Source organism: Oncorhynchus kisutch, linkage group LG7 (genome assembly GCF_002021735.2).
Source record: "Oncorhynchus kisutch isolate 150728-3 linkage group LG7, Okis_V2, whole genome shotgun sequence".
NCBI classification, from domain to species: domain Eukaryota; kingdom Metazoa; phylum Chordata; class Actinopteri; order Salmoniformes; family Salmonidae; genus Oncorhynchus; species Oncorhynchus kisutch.
In genome coordinates, this window is record NC_034180.2 from 32,672,176 (window position 1) to 32,696,807 (window position 24,632).

General features: G+C 43.0%; 1 protein-coding gene across 1 annotated transcript; it reads right to left on the reverse strand.

Annotated features, from left to right (window-relative positions):
* Positions 1 to 3,916: 3,916 nt before the first annotated feature.
* LOC109894485 (protein NLRC3-like) lies at positions 3,917 to 23,344 on the reverse strand. Its single transcript, XM_020488005.2, is given in 11 exon segments — positions 3,917 to 5,183; positions 5,339 to 5,385; positions 5,571 to 5,744; positions 5,878 to 6,051; positions 6,346 to 8,152; positions 13,204 to 13,432; positions 14,004 to 14,088; positions 19,682 to 19,789; positions 19,907 to 20,023; positions 20,170 to 20,303; positions 23,113 to 23,344. Coding segments are annotated over 10 exon segments (3,384 nt in total). The 5' UTR covers positions 20,274 to 20,303; positions 23,113 to 23,344; the 3' UTR covers positions 3,917 to 4,644.
* Positions 23,345 to 24,632: the final 1,288 nt, after the last annotated feature.

A 24,632-nucleotide genomic window follows, 5' to 3' on the forward strand; every position in this document is an offset into this window, starting at 1 on the left:
AAGCCAACAGTGACCTTCTCTTGTGAAGCCCAGATGTAAGAGAGAGAACAAAGGCTAAACCTGGTCTTAACTTCCAAACTCCATCCCCATGCCCAACCCCCACTCCGCCAACCGCCAGGATGCCCGGCATCAGAACATTCCAGGCATTCTCGTGATTGGCAGATAGCAGGTTGATTGGCATGTTGAACCCCGCAAACACTGGTAAGTACAACACAACCCACTACTAGCCTAACACATAACACACAGCTGTCTGTGCAGGTCGCTACAATAATATTCACTCCGGTGCCTGAAACTCTCCATAATTCAATTCGCGATGATTGTACATCCGCTAAGAAAAGTCAATGGAGAAGTCAACATACAAGTGTAAGTAAAAAACAAATGTAAATAAGTTAGAAATTGTGCTACTAATGCACATGACGGCACAACCATGTCTTGTAAATATGTTTTTGTTAAGGTTATCTTTATGAAATTGTAGAAATAAAACATTTTCCTTCTCCAGAAGTTCCAGCTAGGCAGGCTAACGTTAGTTAGCTAATTAATTTGCTAGCTATCATACAGTAGGTGTATATTAATAATTATATATTTAATATAAGTAGACATGCACTCAAAATTGACAATAGCGCATATAAAGCGAAAAAAACACAATCGTCGCGTGATGAAAGAGTGACAAATTTCCGACCATTAAATAGTAACATACAGAACATTTTTGACATTTTGTTTTGAACACAGTTGAAGTCGGAAGTTAACATACACTTAGGTTGGAGTCATTTAAAACTCGTTTTTCAACCACTCCACAAATTTCTTGTTAGCAAACTATAGTTTTGGAAAGTCGGTTAGGACATCTACATGCATGACACAAGTCATTTTTCCAAAAATTGTTTACTGACAGATTATTTCACTTATAATTCACTGTATCACCCAGTGGGTCAGAAGTTTACATACACTAAGTTGACTGTGCATTTAAACAGCTTGGAAAATTCCAGAAAATGATGTCATGGGTTTAGAAGCTTCTGATAGGCTAATTGACATCTTTGAGTCAATTGGAGATGTACCTGTGGACGTATTTCAAGGCCTACCTTCAAACTTTGTGCCTCTTTTCTTGACATCATGGGAAAATCATAAGAAATCAGCCAAGACCTCAGAAAAATAATTGTAGACCTCCACAAGTCTGGTTAGTCCTTGGGAGCAATTTCCAAACGACTGAAGGTAACACGTTCATCTGGTCAAACAATAGTACGCAAGTATAAACACCATGGAATCACGCAGCCGTCATACCGCTCAGGAAGGAGATGCATTCTGTCTCCTAGAGATGAACGTACTTTTGTGCGAAAAGTGCAAATCAATCCCAGAACAACAGCAAAGGACCTTGTGAAGATGCTGGAGGAAAACATGTACAAAACTACGGTAAAACGAGTCCTATATCGACATAACCTGAAAGGCCGCTCAGCAAAGAAGAAGCCACTGCTCCAAAACCGCCATAAAAAGCCAGACTACAGTTGGCAACTGCAAATGGGGACGGAGATTGTACTTTTTGGAGAAATGTCCTCTGATCTGATGAAACATAAATAGACCAGTTTGGCCATAATGACTATCGTTATGTTTGGAGGAAAAATGGGGGAGGCTTGCAAGCCAATTAACACCATACCAACCGTGAAGCGTGGGGGTGGCAGCATCATGTTGTGGGTGTGCTTTGCTGCAGGATGGGCTGGTGCACTTCGTGTGTTTCCGTGTGGTAGAGGGGACCAATCCAATTGGCAAAATAGATATAGTTATAGTGACCCAAGAAAATTGGCCGATAAACCTATTCAGATAGCAGCCGATAAGACAGATAACGTCGGTATCCAGTCGTGAAGGCCCGGTGGGGCTTTGCGTCGGCAGTAAAACGGGTCCGGATAGGTGATTGTAGCCCAGTGTGGAGTGCCATTGAGGGCTTTCACCATTTTGAAGTAGTCAACTAGGTGGGACTTGCTATGAGTTAAGGAAGAATCACAGAATTCAGCAGGAGGGGTCAGAAAATGAAAAATAGACTCCTGAGCAAACTTAATTGCATATGGCAGTAAATCAGCAACCTTCTTTTTATTTCTGTTCAAACTATATAAACTCCAGCACAGTAGGTGGTTGTATGCACATTTTCAGTTTACTTACAAACTGCCAATACACTCATAAAAGTAAACAAAGAAGAAATTGACTACTTTAAAATGGATATAGCATCAATGGTGCTGCCCATGCTGTCACAGAAGCAGCCATTGCAAAGGTAAGAGATGAGCTCTCTGGTACATCTGTATGCACAGCAGCCTTCTATAAAAACAAAACGTTACTCGTCACATACTCAGTTAACAGCAGTGAAATGGATGTGTGCTAGCTCCCTCAACAGTATTACTGAGATTGAAAAATATTTTCATATCTGTCACATAATTCAACTGTATAATTATTGTCACTTAAAGTAATTGGTTGTCTATTTCAGGAGAGGAAGTACATGCATGACTTTCTTTCTGGCTCTCCTCTCTGCTAAGGCCGATCCGGCACCTGCAGCGCAGACCTCTGCCAGCCACACCACCACTGCCCCTGAAAGCTTCTCCCTGGGCCCATGAAGACAGGAGTATGTCCTGGACCACTGCTAGTGGACAGAGCCATTGAGAGCAGCTATTAATGGGCTACTGGCCAAGCACAACAGGAAGAAAGAGATCCATAAGCAGTTGGATCTGCTCTGCTATTAACACCAGCCCAGAGAACTCCTGGAGTCACTCAGCTCTGGCATTATGTTACTGCAGAGAGTGAAACGGTCAGTGTCCCAGTCACGTACACTGCCATCTGCACTTACAAAACAGAAGGCCTCATCAACTCAAGGATGCCGTTTGAGGATTTTGCTACCTTCCTTCAGTGGAAGCTGGAGGCCACGAAGCAGAGGGGGCAGTGTGGAAGGAGCAAACAGAGGAAATAGAAAATCCCCAGAACAGCATCCTTCCGGCCGTCTGTCCAGGTTCTGCCTCCAGACGCTGAAACAAAGCCCTAACAGCCTTCACACACATACCGGCTTTCCTGGGGTGGCAGGAAAATATCTACTTGCTAGCCAAAGTGTTTTGCCTGTACCGGGCACAGGAATTGGAGGGAGCTTCAACTGTATGCCTTTTGATAGACTAGAAAGTAGAAATGGATGGTGGAGAAGGGGGAGTGACTCTAAAGACACATCAAATCAAATTCTTTGGGTCAGAAACACGTTTCACAGATGTTAATGCGAGTGTAGCGAAAATGTTGTGCTTCTATTTCCGACAGATATTACTGCACTAACAAGTAATCTAACAATTCCAGACACACAAGTGCAGAAATAAATAGCTGAAAATCTATTTCCATTGAGTGAAGTGGATTGGACTCGTTTGATTTGCTTATTTCAGTTACTTTTCATTCTATTACATTACTGTGCATACATTGCCGTTTATCTATTTTGTGTAAATGTTGAACAAAGACTAACATTTTATTCATATAGGTGTGATTGGGTCTTAAATTATAAACCAATTGCTATAGTTAGTGTGTGAATGTTTGTTGAACAAAGGATTGTGCTCCAACACTATCATAAATATGCCTTTGATTTCATCAAAGTAAACCATTCTTTTTTATGTTGTCTTTATAAGATGGACAAATATACATTACGATTGTGCTCCAACATTATAAATACGCCTTTGATTTCAGTAAAGTAAATCTCAACGATTTGAGAGAAACATGGTAATGTTTCACTGATTGCCCATAAAGGAAAATGCTTCCTACATGATAGTGCTGCTTTGTTACCCAACTGATCTGGTGTCCTTTCTGTCATCCTGTGAACCCCGTTCATTGCTGCTCGCAGTTATATTTCGATTCATAATATTTCTTTGGTTACAATTATGACTGAGGCATCAGAACAAACGCAGCGAAGTCAGAATCCTGAAAAGCTACTTTTATTTACATCAGAATATACTTTACATGAGAACAGGACTTTACATGACAAAGACAGGACATAGAATGAAACAATACACACTTTATTGCCTGTAAAACAAATGATATTTAAGTACAATGTAAGATAAGTTCATCATAGTTAGATACAGTATTTAATTTAAGTTGCTATTCCCGACATACATCACATTACTTAGTACATATGATATGCTTCAATGAATAAAACACACAGTATGTAGACTACCTACATTAAAATATAAACATTTACAGAGTATTGATGCTGAACATGAGAAAGAATAAGAAATAGATACATGTATAACTTTTAAGTGGATCTCCCTCAAGATGTGGCTGTTATTCTGACTTGTAAGAACAGGAAGTTATTCTACATGGCACAGACACAGAACCATGATGCCAGACCTAAACCCTGCATAGAGGGGCTCAGCTAATTGTACATTTCCATTGAAGTCATTTAGCAGACACTCTTATCCAGAGCGACTTACAGTTTGTACTTAAGGTAGCTAAGACAACCACATATCACAGTCATGGTAAGTAAAACTTTTAAAAACAGCTATCAGCAAAGTCAGTGCTGGTAAGAAAAGACAAGTGTGAGTGTTAGGCAAGCTAGATGTTTATTTTTTATTTTCAAGGGGGAGGTGTGCTGGGGACTTACTGGGCAGGGACTCTAAAGATGGGCAGGGAGAGGACTGTAGGAACAGGCTATTCTATCTGGCACAGGGACACTGCGGAATCATGACACCAAAGCCGAATTCCTAGGTAGAGTGGCTCAATGAATGTGGTGTGGAATGTGTGCAGGTGAGTCAGTGTGTCAGAGGAGACACTATAGAAGGACAGAGTGCCGGCTGACCAGTCCAGATACACTCCTACTCTGTTGGTGCTGGAAGGAGGGATAGGAATGGTAGTGGGAGTTTTATCATGCCTGGTAGTGAAGTAGTTTTTATAACAACTGAGAGCCCAGGAATTGTCATTGTATCCAAGCCCACACTCATCACCCCGTCCTTGCCGGTCAAGTCCATGGTAAGCCACTCCTATGTGAGCCTCTAGGCCTCTCCACTCCACCTCCCAGTAACAGCGCCCAGTCAGACGCTCTTTGCACAGCACTTGTTTCCAGAACAGAAACCTCTCTGGGTGATAAGGATACGACTGCTCATCTTCAAGCCGTGTCACTTTCCTGTTCTTCTCAGATAGAGTCATGTCATTGTGTGCTGTGTTGGGGTCCAGGGTCAACTCACAGGCATCTGATAGAGACACAAATACACATTTAAAGTATGACAAAAGATTTGCACCTCACATCTGAATAGGTAGAATAAAAACTAGATGTGGTAAGGTTAAGAGTTTTGCCCAAATTTCAAGACTTCAAATATAGTCATTCTTCACTGCAACCAAGACTTACATTTCTTGAGTGCTGATTTCAAATAACACTCTTCATTATGGTCCACGCTGTGACAAAACAGAACACCACCATATTTTAGGGTGTGAGACACCATTAGAATCATAGTGTATGTTTTGTCTATTCAAAAATACAAAAGATATCTTTCAGTATCATACAATTGTTCGCAGTAGTTGTGTCAAAAAAGTACATTCATCAACTTAAGTTTTATGATTAACATCAATTATATTTCTACCTGAGTTTCTTCAGTCTGCAGTTTGGATCCCCTCGTACAGCAGTGAGCAGTTTCACTCCGAAATCGCCTGGGTGATTGTAGCTCAGGTCCAGCTCTTTCAGATGGGAGGGGTTTGTTCTCAGAGCTGAAGCCAATGACGCACAGCCTTCCTCTGTGACCACACAGAATGACAACCTGCAAAAAGAGTGGTCACTCTTAGAAATAGACCTATTGGTTCTGTGACATCCCAAGTATTATCCATGCCATGTGATAGGCTGCTACACATCAAGGTTATGTTAATTTATGTACAAATGGGAGAAGTACTGACCTCAGTTTCTCTAGTTTACAGTGTGGACTCTCCAGTCCAGCAGAGAGCAGCTTCACTCCAGAATCTTTCAGGTTGTTGTCAGTCAAGTCAAGCACTCTCAGCTGTGAAGAGGTTGAGCTGAGAAGTGAGGCTAATGGTTCACAGCATCGCTCTGTAAGGTTGCATCCATTCAGCCTACACAATGGGAATACGAAAACAACACAATATCACGCTTTTAAAGTTCCAGTCATATGTTAATATCCCCTTGCTGTGGTTTTTCAGCTATCTTAATGGAAATAATACAATTTCACTTTAAAAGGAGTACTACCCTACCTACTCCTCTTGAGATCAAATGTGGTACTCAAATGTGGACCTCTATTCTTTCTAGTTTACATTAAAATATCTGCCAAACAAAACTACTTTCTCAGATACCTTAGGAAATCTGTCTCTATTTTAAAACAAAATATTGTTTCATAGATGTATACTTACAGAGCTGTACTGGAGGCTTTGACCACTGGCAGCAGCCTAAGAAGACCTTCCTCTGATTTGGAGTATTTCTTCAGGTCAAACACCTCCAGCTCCTCTTCTGAAGTCAGTAACACAAAAACCAGAGCTGACCACTGTGCAGGTGAGAGTTCAGCTTCTGAGAGACTTCCTGAGCTCAGGTAGCTTTGGATCTCTTCCACTAGAGAATGGTCATTCAGTTCGTTCAGACAGTGGAACAGATTGATGCACCTCTCTGGAGAGGGATTTTGCCTGATCTTCTCCTTGATGTATTTGACTGTTTCCTCATTGGTCTGTGAGCGGTTTCTTGTCTGTATCAATAGGTCTAGTAAGTGAGTGTGATTGGACTCCATTGAGAGGCCGAGAAGGAAGCGGAGGAACAGGTCCAGGTGTCCATTCCCACTCTGTAAGGCCTTGTCAACAGCACTCTTGTGGAGGATGGTTGCAGACGTGTCTTCAGACATCTGAAGTATTCTGGTAGTGGTTTCAGGTTCTGCCATTAGATTTACATTGTCATTGTTGAATGTGACAAACACATACACAGCAGCAAGAAACTCCTGGATGCTCAGATGCACAAAGCAGTACACCTTCTCCTGGTACAGCCCACTCTCCTCTCTGAAGATCTGTGTGCACACTCCCGAGTACACTGAAGCTTCTGTGACATCGATGCTACACTCTCTCAGGTCTTCCTCATAGAAGATCAGATTGCCTTTCTCCAGCTGTTGAAAGGCTAGTTTCCCCAGTTTTAGAATCATCTCTGCATCTGCTTTCATCTGTGAATCTGTCTCAGCTTTCTCTGGTCCCTCTGGATATTTCTGTGTTTTGCGCAGTATGTTGCAGATCAGGAAGTGGTTGTACATTTCAGTCAGAGTCTTGGGCATCTCTCCACTCTGTGCTTCCAACAGTTTCTCTAGAACTGTGGCAGAGATCCAACTGAAGACTGGTATGTGGCACATGATGTAGAGGCTCCTTGATGTCTTCATGTGTGTGATGATTCTGCTGGCCAGGTTCACATCACTGAATCTCTTCTTGAAGTACTCCTCCTTCTGTGGGTCACTGAACCCTCGTACCTCTGTCACCTGGTCAACATACTCAGGTGGGATCTGATTGGCAGCTGCAGGTCTGGAGGTTATCCAGAGGAGAGCAGAGGGAAGCAGATTGCCTTTGATTAGGTTTGTCAGCAGCACGTCCACTGAGGTTGATTCTGTGACATCACAACAGCCCTCGTTGTTGAAGTCTAGAGGAAGTCGACACTCATCCAGACCATCAAAGGCAAACAGAACCTTGCATTTGTCAAAGTTAATGATTTCAGATTCTGCGGTTTCATTGAAAAAGTGATGAAGAAGTTCCATCAAGCTGTATTTCTTATCTTTCATCAAATTTAGCTCCCGAAAAGGTAGAGGAAAGATTAATTGGATATTGTGATTTGCTCTTCCTTCAGCTCAGTCCAGAATGAACTTCTGCACAGAGATCGTTTTCCCGATGCCAGCGACTCCCTTCGTCAACACAGTTCTGATATGTTTGTCTTGTCCAGGTAAGGATTCAAAGATGTCATTGCATTTGATTGCTTTTTCTTGTGCTGCTGGTCTCTTGGATGTCGTCTCAATCTGTCTCACCTCGTGTTCTTTATTGACCTCTCCACTTCCACCCTCTGTGATGTAGAGCTCTGTGTAGATCTTGTTGAGAAGAGTTGGGTTTCCTTGTTTAGCTATCCCCTCAAACACACATTCACATTTCCTCTTCAGATTGGATTTGAGTTTATTTTGACACACAGCAAGCTCACCTAGAAGACCTGAAAATGCAGACATCACTCATGTGTTACCTTAGTAAAGGGTTGAGAATCAAGTGGACATTTATGATAACCTATTCTCTTCATTGAGAAAAACATGTAAAAAGAAAATGGAGTATTAAAAGGGGAAGTTCACCCAAAAACACTTCTGGGCCCTTCCTGTTCATCATGTTACACTGCAAATTTCTATTTTCTTTTAATATTTTTTTTGCATATTATAATATAAAATTCATAACATGAATATTTGCATATCCCAACATAGTTTTAAGCTTTAATGAGCCTTAAACAAGTGTATCAGTGTTCAACCTTAACAATACAACAGAACAGATAACAGAACAGATGGAATGACATCTACTCTCACGGGTGGTCAAAAATAACTATACAATCCATATCTCAATAACCCAGCATCAATAGCCAAGCTGTTTAAAAAATAATAATAAAATGACCCAATGCCTGCAACCCAGCTGTTGGGTCAACCAAACAACCCAGCATTTTTTAGTGTGTGAACAGAACCCGGTTTCAACCAGTCCCAAAATAATCAATAACCTTTTTACATTAAAAAACATACTTTTTTGGCAATTCAATCCCGAGACACCAATCGTTGTTTATGCAACAATAAATACACATAGATTTAATGCATTTTAGGTCATTTTGGAAATGTACCATCTTGATATAAAAACACAGAAAACTATATACCAAAGCAATGGACCTGTGGTGGGGGGTAAGTTGAGCCAAAGGGGGAAGTTGAGACACCCTTGTTTCTAGGAAACCATATGCAAAAATGAATAATTTGACCAAATATTTAGGGAAGATTTCATGGAGTCTGTGATCATTTCAGTCTGTGAATATTATCTGCTTGTAGTCATAGCAGATAATATTCAAATTTTTGTTGACTTTAATATTCTAAATGAAATGTCCACAGACCCACTCCAAAAGGCTTTCGGAGCCATCATCGACTCAGTGGGTTTTGTCCAACATGTCTCTGGACCTACTCACCGTCAGTCATGCTCTGGACCTAGTTTTGTCCCATGGAATAAATGTTGTGGATCTTAATGTTTTTCCTCATAATCCTGGACTATCGGACCACCATTTTATTACGTTTGCAATTGCAACAAATAATCTGCTCAGACCCCAACCAAGGAACATCAAAAGTCGTGCTATAAATTCACAGAAAAGATTCCTTGATGTCCTTCCAGACTGCCTCTGTCTACCCAAGGACGTCAGAGGACAAAAATCAGTTAACCACCTAAGATGAAGTTGCACCCCTAAAAACTAAAAACCTTTCTCATAAGAAACTAGCTCCCTGGTATACAGAAAATACCCAAGCTCTGAAGCAAGCTTCCAGAAAATTGGAACAGAAATGGCGCCACACCAAACTGGAAGTCTTCCGACTAGCTTGGAAAGACAGTACCGTGCACTATCGAAGAGCCCTTACTGCTGCTCGATCATCCTATTTTTCCAACATAATTGAGGAAAATAAGAACAATCCGAAATTCCTTTTTGATACTGTCGCAAAGCTAACTAAAAAGCAGCATTCCCCAAGTGAGGATGGCTTTCACTTCAGCAGTAATAAATTCATGAACTTCTTTGAGGAAAAGATCATGATTATTAGAAAGCAAATTATGGACTCTTTAAATCTGCGTATTCCTTCAAAGCTCAGTTGTCCTGAGTCTGCACAACTCTGCCAGGACCTAGGATCAAGAGAGACACTCAAGTGTTTTAGTACTATATTTCTTGACACAATGTTGAAAATAATAATGGCCTCTAAACCTTCAAGCTGCATACTGGACACTATTGCAACTAAACTACTGAAAGAGCTGCTTCCTGTGCTTGGCCCTCCTATGTTGAACATAATAAACGGCTCTCTATCCACCGGATGTGTACCAAACTCACTAAAAGTGGCAGTAATAAAGCCTCTCTTGAAAAAGCCAAAGCTTGACCCAGAAAATTTTAAAACTATCGGCCTATATCGAATCTCAAAGATTTTAGAAAAGGCTGTTGCGCAGCAACTCACTGCCTTCCTGAAGACAAACAATGTATATGAAATGCTTCAGTCTGGTTTTAGACCCCATCATAGCACTGAGACTGCACTTGTGAAGGTGGTTAATGACCTTTTAATGGCATCAGACCGAGGCTTTGCATCTGTCCTCGTGCTCCTAGACCTTAGTGCTGCTTTTGATACCATCGATCACCACATTCTTGTGGAGAGATTGGAAACCCAAATTGGTCTACACGGACAAGTTCTGGCCTGGTTTAGATATTATCTGCCGGAAAGATATCAGTTTGTCTCTGTGAATGGTTTGTCCTCTGACAAATCAACTGTAAATTTCAGTGTTCCTTAAGGTTCCATTTTAGGACCACTATTGTTTTCACTATATATTTTACCTCTTGGGGATGTCATTTGAAAACATAATGTTAACTTTCACTGCTATGCGGATTACACACAGCTGTACATTTCAATGAAACATGGTGAAGCCCCAAAATTGCCCTCTCTAGAAGCCTGTGTTTCAGACATAAGGAAGTGGATGGCTGCAATCTTTCTACTTTTAAACTCGGACAAACTAGGTCCCAAGAAACAAAGAGATTTTCTGTTGAATCTGACAATTAATCTTAATGGTTGTACAGTCGTCTCAAATAAAACTGAAGGACCTCGGCGTTACTCTGGACCCTGATCTCTCTTTTGACGAACATATCAAGACTGTTTCAAGGACAGCTTTTTTCCATCTACGTAACATTGCAAAAATCAGAAACTTTCTGTCCAGAAATGATGCAGAAAAATTAATCCATGCTTTTGTTACTTATAGGTTAGACTACTGCAATGCTCTACTTTCCGGCTACCCGGATAAAGCACTAAATAAACTTAAGTTAGTGCTAAATACGGCTGCTAGAATCCTGACTAGAACCAATTTTTTAAATCATATTACTCCAGTGCTAGCCTCCCTACACTGGCTTCTTGTCAAGGCAAGGGCTGATTTGAAGGTTTTACTGCTAACCTACAAAGAATTACATGGGCTTGCTCCTACCTATCTCTCTGATTTGGTCCTGCCGCACATACCTACACGTACGCTACGGTCACAAGACGCAGGCCTCCTAATTGTCCCTAGAATTTCTAGGCAAACAGCTGGAGGCAGGGCTTTCTCCTATAGAGCTCCATTTTTATGGAATGGTCTGCCTACCCATGTGAGAGACACAAACACGGTCTCATCCTTTAAGTCTTTACTGAAGACTCATCTCTTCAGTGGGTCATATGATTGAGTGTAGTCTGGCCCAGGAGTGTGAAGGTGAACGGAAAGGCTCTGGAGCAACGAACTGCCCTTGCTGTCTCTGCCTGGCCGGTTCCCCTCTTTCCACTGGGATTCTCTGCCTCTAACCCTATTACAGGGGCTGAGTCACTGGCTTACTGGTGCCCTTTCATGCCGTCCCTAGGAGGGGTGCGTCACTTGAGTGGGTTGAGTCACTGATGTGATCTTCCTGTCTGGGTTGGCGCCCCCCCCTTGGGTTGTGCCGTGGCGGAGATCTTTGTGGGCTATACTCGGCCTTGTCTCAGGATGGTAAGTTGGTGGTTGAATATATCCCTCTAGAGGTGTGGGGGCTGTGCTTTGGCAAAGTGGGTGGGGTTATATCCTTCCTGTTTGGCCCTGTCCGGTGGTATCATCGGATGGGGCCACAGTGTCTTCTGACCCCTCCTGTCTCAGCCTCCAGTATTTATGCTTCAGTAGTTTGTGTCAGGGGGCTAGGGTCAGTTTGTTATATCTGGAGTACTTCTCCTGTCTTATCCGGTGTCCTGTGTGAATTTAAGTATGCTCTGTCTAATTCTCTCTCTCTCTTTCATTCTCTCTCTCGGAGGACCTGAGCCCTAGGACCATGCCTCAGGACTACCTGGCATGATGACTCCTTGCTGTCCCCAGTCCACCTGGCCGTGCTGCTGCTCCAGTTTCAACTGTTCTGCCTGTGATTATTATTATTTGACAATGCTGGTCATTTATGAACATTTGAACATCTTGGCCATGTTCTGTTATAATCTCCACCCGGCACAGCCAGAAGAGGACTGGCCAACCCTCATAGCCTGGTTCCTCTCTAGGTTTCTTCCTAGGTTTTGGCCTTTCTAGGGAGTTTTTCCTAGCCACCGTGCTTCTACACCTGCATTGCTTGCTGTTTGGGGTTTTAGGCTGGGTTTCTGTACAGCACTTTGAGATATCAGCTGATGTACGAAGGGCTATATAAATACATTTGATTTGATTTGTGAAGGAAGAAACCACATGGAAAAAGTGGTGAGCAAGTTAGGTGATTTGAAAAAAAATCGCCAAGTCAATTGAATTTATTGCGTTAGAGGTTTCCTGATACTTGCATCTAAAACAAAGTAGATCATTTTAAGATTGTTCTATACATCAGTTGGAGTCTCTATAAGCTTCAATATGCGGTCTTACACCTAACATGAAAGTGCACCGTTGTAGCTGTATGGGGCTAATATAGTCAAAATGTATGCCTTAGTGTAAGTTGAGCCAATGGCCATGCAATGTATTATCACTGGGATATGAGGTAACAACAGGACCTGGCCTATGTTAAAAGTGATATTTTTAAGTTTAAGTACCAAATGTTTGTGAGTTGTTAAGAATGTTTTGAAAGATGCTTAAAATTATTAAAAAGACAAAAAAGCAATTGTGTTTCAGAAATAAAGATACACATGGTTTTTAAAAGGTTCTGGTAATATTCCATTCAGTACAGAAATGTGTAGGAGCTTAACTTACCCTGTCCCGTGGATCAACTTACCCCATACCCAGAGATCACTTTTTTTGGACAAGCTATGTTTTCAGAACTGTAATGTTTAAATTAATTCAGATTATTTCCAGGGATACACACAATCCTGAAATATATGTATATCTCTTTATTATAAATAATACTATATTTCCCTCGACAGAGTGATGTTGAATAAATAAAAAAAGGCTCAACCCCACTCTCCCCTACTGACAAACAGCCAGGCAAGCATTATAAATGGTCCAGAAGTATTTTGGGATGAACTTCCCCTTTAAGGAATAAAGCCAGGAACCTCTTACTGTTCTCCAGTGTGTCAGCAAGCTCCTTCTGGTTCATTTTCCTCAGAATGTGCAGTGTGATCTTCAGCACCCCCCCTCTGGGAATGCTCTCCTGCTCCACATCTTCAGCGTCCACCAATTCCTTATCCTCTGTCTGACTCTCAAAGCATTCTGGGAGATCTGGACACAGAATCTTCTTGAACTTCTTCAGCTCCCGTTTTACCAAAGCAATGGCATTTTTTTCAACCAACTGAAATGGATCAAAGGGTGTGAAAACCAATACAGTATGTATATGAATACAAAGATATAATACAAAATACTGAGGTTGGGAAAGTAAGGGAAATTGTAAGTAAGCATTTCACGGTAAGGTTGTATTCGGTTGTATTCGGCGCATGTCACAAATAAAATTTGATATGCAACCAAAAATACATTATATGTTAATGAGATACTTTGGGATTTTGGCAATGAAGCCCTTTTATGTCTCTGCATCCAGTATGAAGGAAGTTAGATGTAGTTTTGCGAGCCAATGCTAACTAGTATTAGCGCAATGACGAATTCTATGGTATCTACTAGCATGCTAGCAGTTACCACAGACTTCCAGCCATTGCGCTAACACTAGTTAGCAATTGCGCTAACACTAGTTAGCAATTGCGCTAACACTAGTTAGCAATTGCGCTAACACTAGTTAGCAATTGCGCTAACGTTAGCAACTTCCTTCAAACTGCATGCCGAGACATAAAAATGGTATCCACGAGTTCATCTGACTGGGGAAATAGATTAAACACTGCCGAATAACACATGTGAGACATAAGCCAGCCCACCCTGAATATGGAAGACAGGTCTGTTTGATGACTCTGGGAAGACTGACCACTGGGAACTTCTGACTCTGATCTCTCCTTTTTGTCTCTGTGGACAAAACATGAGATTTCACTTTACAACAACTGAAGGAAGGCCAGCTACAGGGGGTGGCACAGAGACGCCCCCGGCACCTCTCCGCCACCAATAGATGTACAAGGAGAAAAGTATTGAGCAGTGTTGGTTCCCTGGCTGATGACCATAGATGTCCAGAAGGAAATCACCCACCCGGTACAAATAATTTTTGTGTTACATAAATAGTCCACCCACCAAAAAAGGCTACAGAAAAGGTGTTTTTATAGTCCAGGAAGCAAAACATGTCAACATCATTATGTAGATAATTTTATTAAGATTAATAGTTTGACCTTCAACTTGTAAAAGCTGCATATGAATTAAAATGTACATATTTGAAATTGTTTGGGTTATTTCCCATAGCAACGTTAATTAGGTTGCCATGTTACATCTTGGTTACAATTGTTACACATGTTCCATTGTCCATGCTTGCAGAAAGCAGCGCATGTACAATCTGTCCAATCAAAGATGGCGTGGCAGTGCAGACGTGGTTTGTCGTCTTCTCGTGTACTTTTTTTTTTCTTCATATTTTTTTATATATTTCAATTTATTTTCTCTCTTTTCCATTTTTTAATTAAATATACCTTCCGGTAACCCGCCTCACCTAATGTGACACGGATCCGCTCATTTTTAGAGCGGATCCGCTACTAGCTATTTAGTCAATGTTAGCCACTGCTAGCGGCCTTTACCTTCTGCAGACACCAGACGTTTTTTTAAGCCTGAATAATACTTGCCAGGCTGCCAGTATCGGACTGTTTTCTCCACTACAATGCCGGATTCCTTCCGTAAACCCTGGACCATTACTCCTGATCATCACAGCTAGCTAGCTGCCACCGAGTGACCCAGCCCCGAAGCTAGCCCTGTGCCAGGCCCACCTCCCGGACTACTCTGTGATCACTCGGCTACACAGCCGATGCCTCCCGGACTCTACCCCAACACGGCTAGAATCCACTACTCCACCGGATCCTTGCCGTAAGCTTTGCATCGGATCATCGCTGCTACCGAGTGGCTATAGTGGCTAACGCCCCTGCCCCGAAGCTAGCACCAGTTAGCCGCGAGCTAACTGCATCTCCCGGCTAGCAAACAAAATTACTACAACTACAATACCTCTTTCGCCATCTGGCCTGGACCCTTTGTCGACACGGCGCCCCGCCATACCACCATGACTGGTCCGCCGACGTAACTCCATCCGCTGTGCCCTCAATCGGCCTTTGCCGGATGTCGGAGCAGACGCCTCTACTTACCCCGGCCTGCTAACTTTAAATGCTGTGTCTCCCACGTGCCAGCGTAGTAACGACTACCCTGTACCCGGCTTCCCTGTTCACTGGACCCTATGATCACTTGGCTACATAGCTGATGCCTGCTGGAATGTTCATTAATCAGGGAACTCCATTTTGTTTATTTTTTGTTTATCAGTTGGCTCAGGCCCTGTGTGTCGTTAACTGACCCGCTCTGCCCATTCATCGCCATTTTACCTGTTGTTGTTGTCTTAGCTGATTAGCTGTTGTTGTCTTACCCATTGTTGTCTTAGCTAGCTCTCCCAATCAACACCTGTGATTGCTTTATGCCTCACTTTATGTCTCTCTCAAATGTCAATATGCCTTGTACACTTTAGTTTAGTTTACTGCGGAGCCCCTTAGTCCCACTCAACATGCCTCAGATACCTCCTTTGTCCCACCTCCCACACATGCGGTGACCTTACCCAGCATAACTAGCACGTCCAGGAATGCAACCTCTCTTATCACTCGGTGCCTGGGCTTACCTCCACTGTACCCGCACCCCACCATACCCCTGTCTGTACAGGCCCTGAATGCCCTGAATCTATTCTACCATGCCCAGAAATCGGCTCCTTTTATTCTCTGTCCCCCAACTCACTAGACAACCAGTTTTGATAGCCATTAGCAGTACCCTTATCCACTCCTCCTTTGTTCCTCAGGTCATGTGGAGGTTAACCCAGGCCCTGCGTGTCCCCAGGCACTCTCATTTGTTGACTTCTATAACCAAAAAAGCCTTGGTTTCATGCATGTTAACATCAGAAGCCTCCTCCCTAAGTTTGTTTTACTCACTGCTTTAGCACACTCCACCAACCCTGATGTCCTTGCCGTGTCTGAATCCTGGCTTAGGAAGGCCACCAAAAATTCTGAGATTTCCATACCCAACTACAACATTTTCTGTCAAGATAGAACTGCCAAAGGGGGAGGAGTTGCAATCTACTCCAGAGATACCCTGCAAAGTTCTGTCATACTTTCCAGGTCTTTGCCCAAAGAGTTCGAGCTTCTAATTTAAAAAATAGTCTCTCCAGAAGTAAGTCTCTCACTGTTGCCGCCTGTTATAGACCCCCCCTCAGCTCCCAGCTGTGCCCTGGACACCATATGTGAATTGATTGCCCCCCATCTATCTTCAGAGTTCGTTCTGGTAGGTGACCTAAACTGGGATATGCTTAACACCCCGGCAGTCCTACAATCTAAAATAGATGCCCTCAATCTCACACAAATTATCAAGGAACCCACCAGGTACAACCCTAAATCCGTAAACATGGGCACCCTCATAGATATTATCCTGACCAACCTGCCCTCCAAATACACCTCTGCTGTTTTCAATCAGGATCTCAGCGATTACTGCCTCATTGCCTGCATCCGCTATTGGTCCGCGGTCAAACGACCACCCCTCATCACTGTCAAACAGTCCCTAAAACACTTCTGTAAGCAGGCCTTTCTAATCGACCTGGCCCAGGTATCCTGGAAGGATATTGACCTCATCCCGTCAGTCGAGGATGCCTGGTCGTTCTTTAAAAGTAATTTCCTCACCATCTTAAATAAGCATGCCCCTTTCAAAAAATGTAGAACTAAGAACAGATATAGCCCTTGGTTCACTCCAGACCTGACTTCCCTTGACCAGCACAAAAACATCCTGTGGCAGACTGCACGAGCATCGAATAGTCCCCACGATATGCAACTTTTCAGGGAAGTCAAGAACCAATACATGCAGTCAGTCAGGAAAGCAAAGGCTAGCTTTTTCAAACAGAAATTTGCTTCCTGTTGCTCTAACTCCAAAAGCCCGAATCATATCTCTATGGCTGGCCATGCTTTCCTCCTGGCTACTCCAACCCTGGCCAACAGCTCCGCACCCCCCCTCAGCTACTTGCCCAAGCCTCCCCAGCTTCTCCTTCACCAAAATCCAGATAACAGATGTTCTGAAAGAGCTACAAAACCTGGACCCGTACAAATCAGCTGGGCTAGACAATCTGGACCATCTCTTTCTGAAATTATCCACCGCCATTGTTGCAACCCCTATTAACAGTCTGTTCAACCTCTCTTTCGTATCGTCCGAGATCCCCAAAGATTGGAAAGCTGCCGCGGTCATCCCCCTATTCAAAGGGGGTGACACTCTAGACCAAATTTGTAATAGACCTATATCCATCCTGCCCTGCCTTTCTAAAGTCTTTGAAAGCCAAGTTAATAAACAGATCACTGACCATCTTGAATCCCACCAGTCTCCGCTGTGCAATCTGGTTTCCGAGCTGGTCACGGGTGCACCTCAGCCATGCTCAAGGTACTAAACGATATCATAACTACCAGTGATAAAAGACAGTACTGTGCAGCCATCTTCATCAACCTGGCCAAGGCTTTCGACTCTTGTCAATCACCGTATTCTTATCGGCAGACTCAACAGCATTAGATTCTCAAATGACTGCCTCGCCTGGTTCACCAAATACTTCTCTGATAGAGTTCAGTGTGTCTAATCGTAGGGCCTGTTGTCCGGGCCTCTGGCCGTCTCTATGGGGTTGCCACAGGATTCAATTATTGGGACGACTCACTTCTCTGTATATATCAATGATGTCGCTCTTGCTGCGGGTGATTCCCTGATCCACCTCTATGCAGACGACACCATTCTGTATACATCTGGCCCTTCTTTGGACACTGGGTTAACTAACTTCGAAACGAGCTTCAATGCCAGACTCCTTCCGTGGCCTCCAACTGCTCTTAAGCGCTAGTAAAACCATTTGCTGCTAGTAAAACCACTAGCATCACTACTCTGGACGGTTCTGACTTAGAATATGTGGACAACTACAAATACCTAGGTGTCTAGCTAGAATGTAAATTCTCCTTCCAGACTCATATCAAACATCTACAATCCAAAATGAAATCTAAAATCGGCTTCCTATTTCGCAACAAAGCCTCCTTCACTCACACCGCCAAACATACCCTCATAAAACTGACTATCCTACTGATCCTTGACTTCGGCGATGTCATTTACAAAATAGCTTCCAACACTCTACTCAGCAAACTGGATGCAGTCTATCACAGTGCCATCTGTTTTGTCACCAAAGCCCCATATACCGCCAACCACTGCGACCTGTATGCTCTTGCCGGCTGGCCCTCGCTACATATTCATCGCCAGAATCACTGGCTCCAGGTTATCTACAAGTCTATGATTGGTAAAGATCCGACTTATCTCAGCTCACTGGTCACGATAACAACACCCACCCGTAGCACGCGCTCCAGCTGGAATATTGCACGGGTCATCCCCAAAGCCAACACCTAATTTGGCCACCTTTCCTTCCAGTTCTCTGCTAGCAATGACTGGAACAAATTGCAAAAAAATCGCTGAAGCTGGAGACTTATATTTCCCTCACTAACTTTAAACATCAGCTATCTGAGGAGCTAACCGATCACTGCAGCTGTACATAGCCTATCTGTAAATAGCCCACCCAATCTACCTACCTCATCCCCATATTGTTTTTATTTACTTTTCTGCTCTTTTGCACAACAGTATTTCCACTTGCACATCATCATCTGCTCATCTATCACTCCAGTGTTAATTTGCTAAATTGTAATTACTTCGCTACTATGGTCTATTTATTACCTTACCTCCTCACGCCATTTGCACACACTGTATATAGACTTTTTTTATTTTATATTGTGTTATCGACTGTACGCTTGTTTATTCCATGTGTAACTCTGTGTTATTGTTTGTCGCACTGCTTTGCTTTATCTTGGCCAGGTCGCAGTTGTAAATGAGAACTTGTTCTCAACTAGCTTACCTGGTTAAATAAAGGTGAATAAAAATAAAAATAAATGTGACCGAAGGAATCCTGAAATAATACAAGATAAGAAGCTGTTGAAACATGCTAAATATATTTTTTTCTCAGATGCCAGAACAGCGCTTTATTTAGCTTTCCAGGAGCTTGACTGTTTTGAGAGCTGGTCTAGCTGTCATTATACAAAAGTAGGCAAAAGCAATACAGCCCTTAAAGGCTAAATACAGCTGCAAAAACATATTATAGTAACTGAGAATATCATGATAAATCATGTTTATTCATTGCGAGGTTCCTCCGGATCAGTGAAGGTAACATGTTGGTTCTTGAGCAGATGCAAGGACAAAGTTCTGTGCACCAGTGTGAAACAAAAGTAAGGTGAAACACGGGAAATTACCCAAGATGTGCAACTTTTACATGTTTTGAATCACATATTGTTCATGTTAATAAAATTATCTATATAATGATGTTGACATTTTCAGTTTACGCTTCCTGGACCACCGAACACCACAACAGGTCTCTGAGATCACTTACCGTTGTCTTATGGTGATGTCTCTGAACTCTATTGGATGACCGATAGACTTGACACTCTTCATGGACAGACAGCTGGGTGTAGAGGAGTCTGGTCTCTCCATCTGGTTCCTGTTGAAAGGACATAGTAATCAGAGCTGTTAAAACTATGTTCAGAATAAGTACATATTCTGCTAGTTTCACAACATGGTAAAAAGGAGAGGGTCGAGGAAATCATCAAACACAAACTTGTGATCAGTAGAAACATCTCTCCTCTGGAACTCTATGGGATGCCCCATTGACTTGTCACTCTTCATGGACAGACAGCTGGGTACAGGGGAGACTGGTCTCTCCTTCTGGATTGGGCTTTAACACAACAAAGACAGATCTTCAGACAAGCTAGTTTAGCACACTCTGAAAAATACAGGCTAATTTAATTTCCATCCCTGCATATTTTCACTGCTTTGCTTTGAGATGGATACACAAGATAACACCATCTCTTTTTTACTCACCTTTCTGTTACATTGGTGGAGGCAGTGGCCCCCTCCTCTCTGTCCCCAGAAAGACTCCTTTTAGAAGCAGTGTCACTCCTCTCTTTCTCCCCAGAGAGACTCATTTTACAGGCAGTGCTCCCCTCTCTGTTTTACTGTAGAAAAAGAAAGGGAACAAGTAAGATGAGATTCAGGGCAGCCTGGAAAATAAATCAAGAAAACTTGTACTGAGAGTGTTCTGACTGGGTGCATTACAGTATGTTTGGTATGGCAAATAACTGTAGCTTACACCACCTTAAGGCTTACACAAAGGAATGTGAAAACAGCACAGAAAATCACTGCAACAGAGCTGCTATGCATAAATGACCTTTTCACCAATCACTGTCACTGTACTCGTTCTGTATAGCCTAGTTAAGGACAGCCATTCTCGTTGTATTGTTGTGGCAGAGCCCCACCTGTTTAGCTACACATATACACACACATATACATTGTGGTATCCCGGGAGGTCACCCTCTTGGTGATAGAGGGGAGGTACATGCCGCAACGCTGGCTCCCTCTGCTGGGAGTACATGGGCTGGGTACCCCGATACTGATGGCTCCAAGTAGAGGTAATTAGGGGAGTGTGCAGGCCACATAAAGGGAGCACCGTGGCACACCGCAAGGAAAAACAGAGAGACAGACACGGATCAGACCCTGAGAAGAACGACCGAGCCAAACCTACGTTATTTTGTTATGTTTATTTTGTTGCCTAGTCAAGTCGTGTTTTCTGACTAGAACCTCCCTGTCTCTGTGTTAATCTTTGCACGCTCAACCCAACACCCCACGGATTACCACATATGGTGGAGAATGCGGGCATCTCAGTAGCTTTGGGTGCCGTGCGGTCGAGAGTACAGAGATTACCATGGAGGAACTGGTGGCTCAGTTTATCCTCAGCGAGCAGAAGCAACAGGCTCTCCAGGAGCGAGCACTGGAGGAACAGCACCAACAAAACCTAGGACTGGTAGCAGATGTAGCCCAGATGAAGGATGGGATGGCTGAGGAGTCTAGCCCAAATTAGTTCCTGGTTAAGTTAATGGAGGAAGATGATGTGGAGATGTATTTGTGCACCTTCGAGAGGACGGCGCAGTGGGAAGGATGGCCCAAGCCCAAGTGGGCCAGCCTTTTGGCACCCTTTCTCTCCAGGAAGGCCCAGAAGGCCTACTTCGACTTGAACGCCAACCAGGCAGCAAATTATGAGGGATTCAAATGTGAAATCCGTTATGGATTCAGCCTCGCACACCATGCACAACTGGTCCATGACTGGGCCTTTGACTCCACCGTAGCCCCCGTGCTCAGATGAGCGAACTGGTGCCCCTGACCAAGGGTTGGCTACGGACCGACGTACCATCCCTCCCAATAATCGATAAGGTCGTCCTGGATCGATCCCGTCAGGCCCTCCCATATGAGATAAAGTCGGAGAGCATGCAGAACCCCCAGAGCCTGGAGGAATTGCTGACAGTGGTGGAAACCCACCAGAACACCCAGGACCTGCTGAAAGGGGCCCGGGATGAGAGAGTGGACACGGGGAGGGGGAAGAAAAGCACAGAGAGAGGCGAGGGGCTGAAGGGGGCCCGGACGGAACCAGCCGAGGCTGTGAAGCGGGAGGGCGACCTGAACCGACGCCGACATCCGCTGCTGGACCTAGATCAGAGGCGCTGCTATGAGTGTGCCGTGCCGGGACACCTTGCGTGGAGCTTCCCGGGCCGGGAGGAGTTCATGCCCTCTGCGTCCCCCCAGCTCCGGGGTAACCCGAATGGCGAGTTAAGTCACCTCCTGTTGGGCACACACAGACAGCCCCTCTGGTGGTTCCTGTACGAATCAATGGCGTCGATGCCAGCGCTCTGCTGGACTCTGGCAGCATGGTGACCCTGGCCCAACCGCAGTGGCTCACAAGAGAGGGAAAGACAAACCGGGAGATGAGGAGGTGACAGTGTCCTGTGTACACGAAGAGGTACCCAGCCGTGCCAGTGTGGATAACCGCTCCAATGGGGGAGTGCCAGATGCGCGCAGGGGCTGTTCCTAAACTGCCCGTGCCCATTCTCTGCAGTAGAGATTGCCCTCTCTTCCAGGCATGCGCATGAGGTAGAAAGGAGAGGAAAAAGGATGGCCGCCTGCATAACCCCCGACCTGCCGTGGGAGGTGTCCACTTCCGGTTCTGACTTGGTGTACAGGGAGAACACTGTAGGAACGGCCCATGTTCTGAATTCTGTCGCTGTATATTTCAAAAGGGCTAAACAAATAGTTATTGAGTAACGTTACGTCCGTCCTAGCTCACTCATTAATGTCTTAATCGAAATTACGGATGCCTCTTATCCGCTTGTCGTCCCCTTATGCCATAGTTTGTACATCTTAATTGTCATTAGAAACCACATTTGTTTAGGCAAGTCAACCATATCAGCTATGTGTTTAAAAAAGGAGTAAATGAGGCTGAATGAACTGTTTCGCTGCCAGACAAGGCTCCCCATATAGCCAGGTGTTGCAGTGCTAAGATGTTGGGACAGCTTTATGTAGGCCCTAACAGTTCGTGGGCACCGTTATACTGCAATTAATGTGTTGTGTAGTGGCTTTGCTGGCATGCATCCCACTTTTTTGCCCCACCAAGATTTACATGCTAAAATAGCAACTGCAGATGTATAACTCCCATTTATATGTGGATTTGGTCATCGTCCAAAAAGTTATTACAGCTTTAAGACCAAGTGATATTCGCTGTTATTTTAGAAATGGACATCTACAAAATGACTTCGACAGTCTATATTAGCCATATATAGAACTCAAAAGTCGTTTTACAATCGGAGTTATTTGTATCTCTTCTTGTCATACACTGAAGGTAAATTATCTGTCCATATAAACCCCACACCCATAGAGTGCAGTTCTGCAGCAACAAACATTGACGGTTTTAATATTAAAACGTATTTTAAAGCCTACCTTTCATCGATCTAATGCGTGTTCGAGTGAAGTTTCACTTTCCAAATGAATGTGTTTCTATGGGCGCACGTCATCAAACATAGGCGCTAGTGGAATGGAAAATTTAAAAAATAGTCAGAGGCTGCGGATTGTAGTTAGTAACCCTAACCATTTTACATTTCAACCATGAATGCTAATTCTTCAAATTTGACTGGTGAACCGTCCCAACCTGGACTCGGGGGTAGACGTAACATAGTGAATTAAATCTGGAACAATCCAATTAGTATATGTTACATTTTGTATGGTATATATTAATTTGTGGATTTCCATCATCCATTTCGTATGCCATGTTATAAATTGCAATTCGTAGAATATGTTCAGAATTTGATAAACTTATTTCTTACGAATTTCAATTTGTTGTGGGTAATGTTAGCTAGGGGTTATGTGTTAATGTTAGGTTTATTAGGGGAAGGTTAAGCTAACATGCTCTATACTACAGCTTTTGTCAAATTAAATAAAATTGTATTTGTCACATGCGCCGAATACAACGGGTATAGTAGACCTTACCGTGAAATGCCTACTTACAAGCCCTTAACTAACAATGCAGTTCAATAAATAGAGTTAAGAAAATATTTACTAAATAAACTAAAGTTTTTTTATTTTTATAAAATCAAAAAGTAACAAGAAAAGTACATAACAACAGCGAGGCTATATACAGGGTCAATGTGTCGAGTCAATGTGCACGGGTACAGGTTAGGTCATTTGTAATTTCACTATGGATAGATAGAAAGGGAAAGTTCACCCTGGCTCTACCACTGCATATATATATATATATATATATATATATATATATATATATATATATATATATAGTCATTACTACATTACGTGTTTGTCATAAACTTCAAAATTATCCACACCACAAGCTAGAACGAACGCAATTTCATTTTACTGGTACAATCATAATAATAGTATTCTACATAACATAACCGAAAATATAGTAGCACCGCCTATCGGCGTCAGCATGCTTCAGTTCTGTTTGTCCATTTTGAGAAGCCGTAGCCAGTATATGCTTCCTCGATTAGTCAGCATTAATCTAAAATAACTCAAGACATCTGTTATTCATTTTCATGTTTTTGGCTAGGATATATTAGTCGCGCAATTTTAAATCAAACTACGATGTTTGGTGCATCATTTCTAAATGAAAACGAGTCGTCTCTCGTTGAATGATAAGAAACACTTTATTGAAGAATTACTACAGTTGACCAATCGCTTACGAAGGGGCGTAGACTCCCGATCTTCCGCTGGCCTGGAGGAAAAAAATGTGTGTCCGAACAGCCGAAAAAACCCTTACCGATGTCTAAAACGTCACAAAACTCTCCCGAACTGTTTCGGTTGGGAAGAATGCAGCAAAAAAAAAAAAAGATTTTCTTATGAGATTTTAGGATGATTATGTGAATGGTCACATTTCTCTCATGATGCCACAAATCAACAACACGTGCCACTAGGCAAATATGTGCTGTCAATTAAACAAAACACAG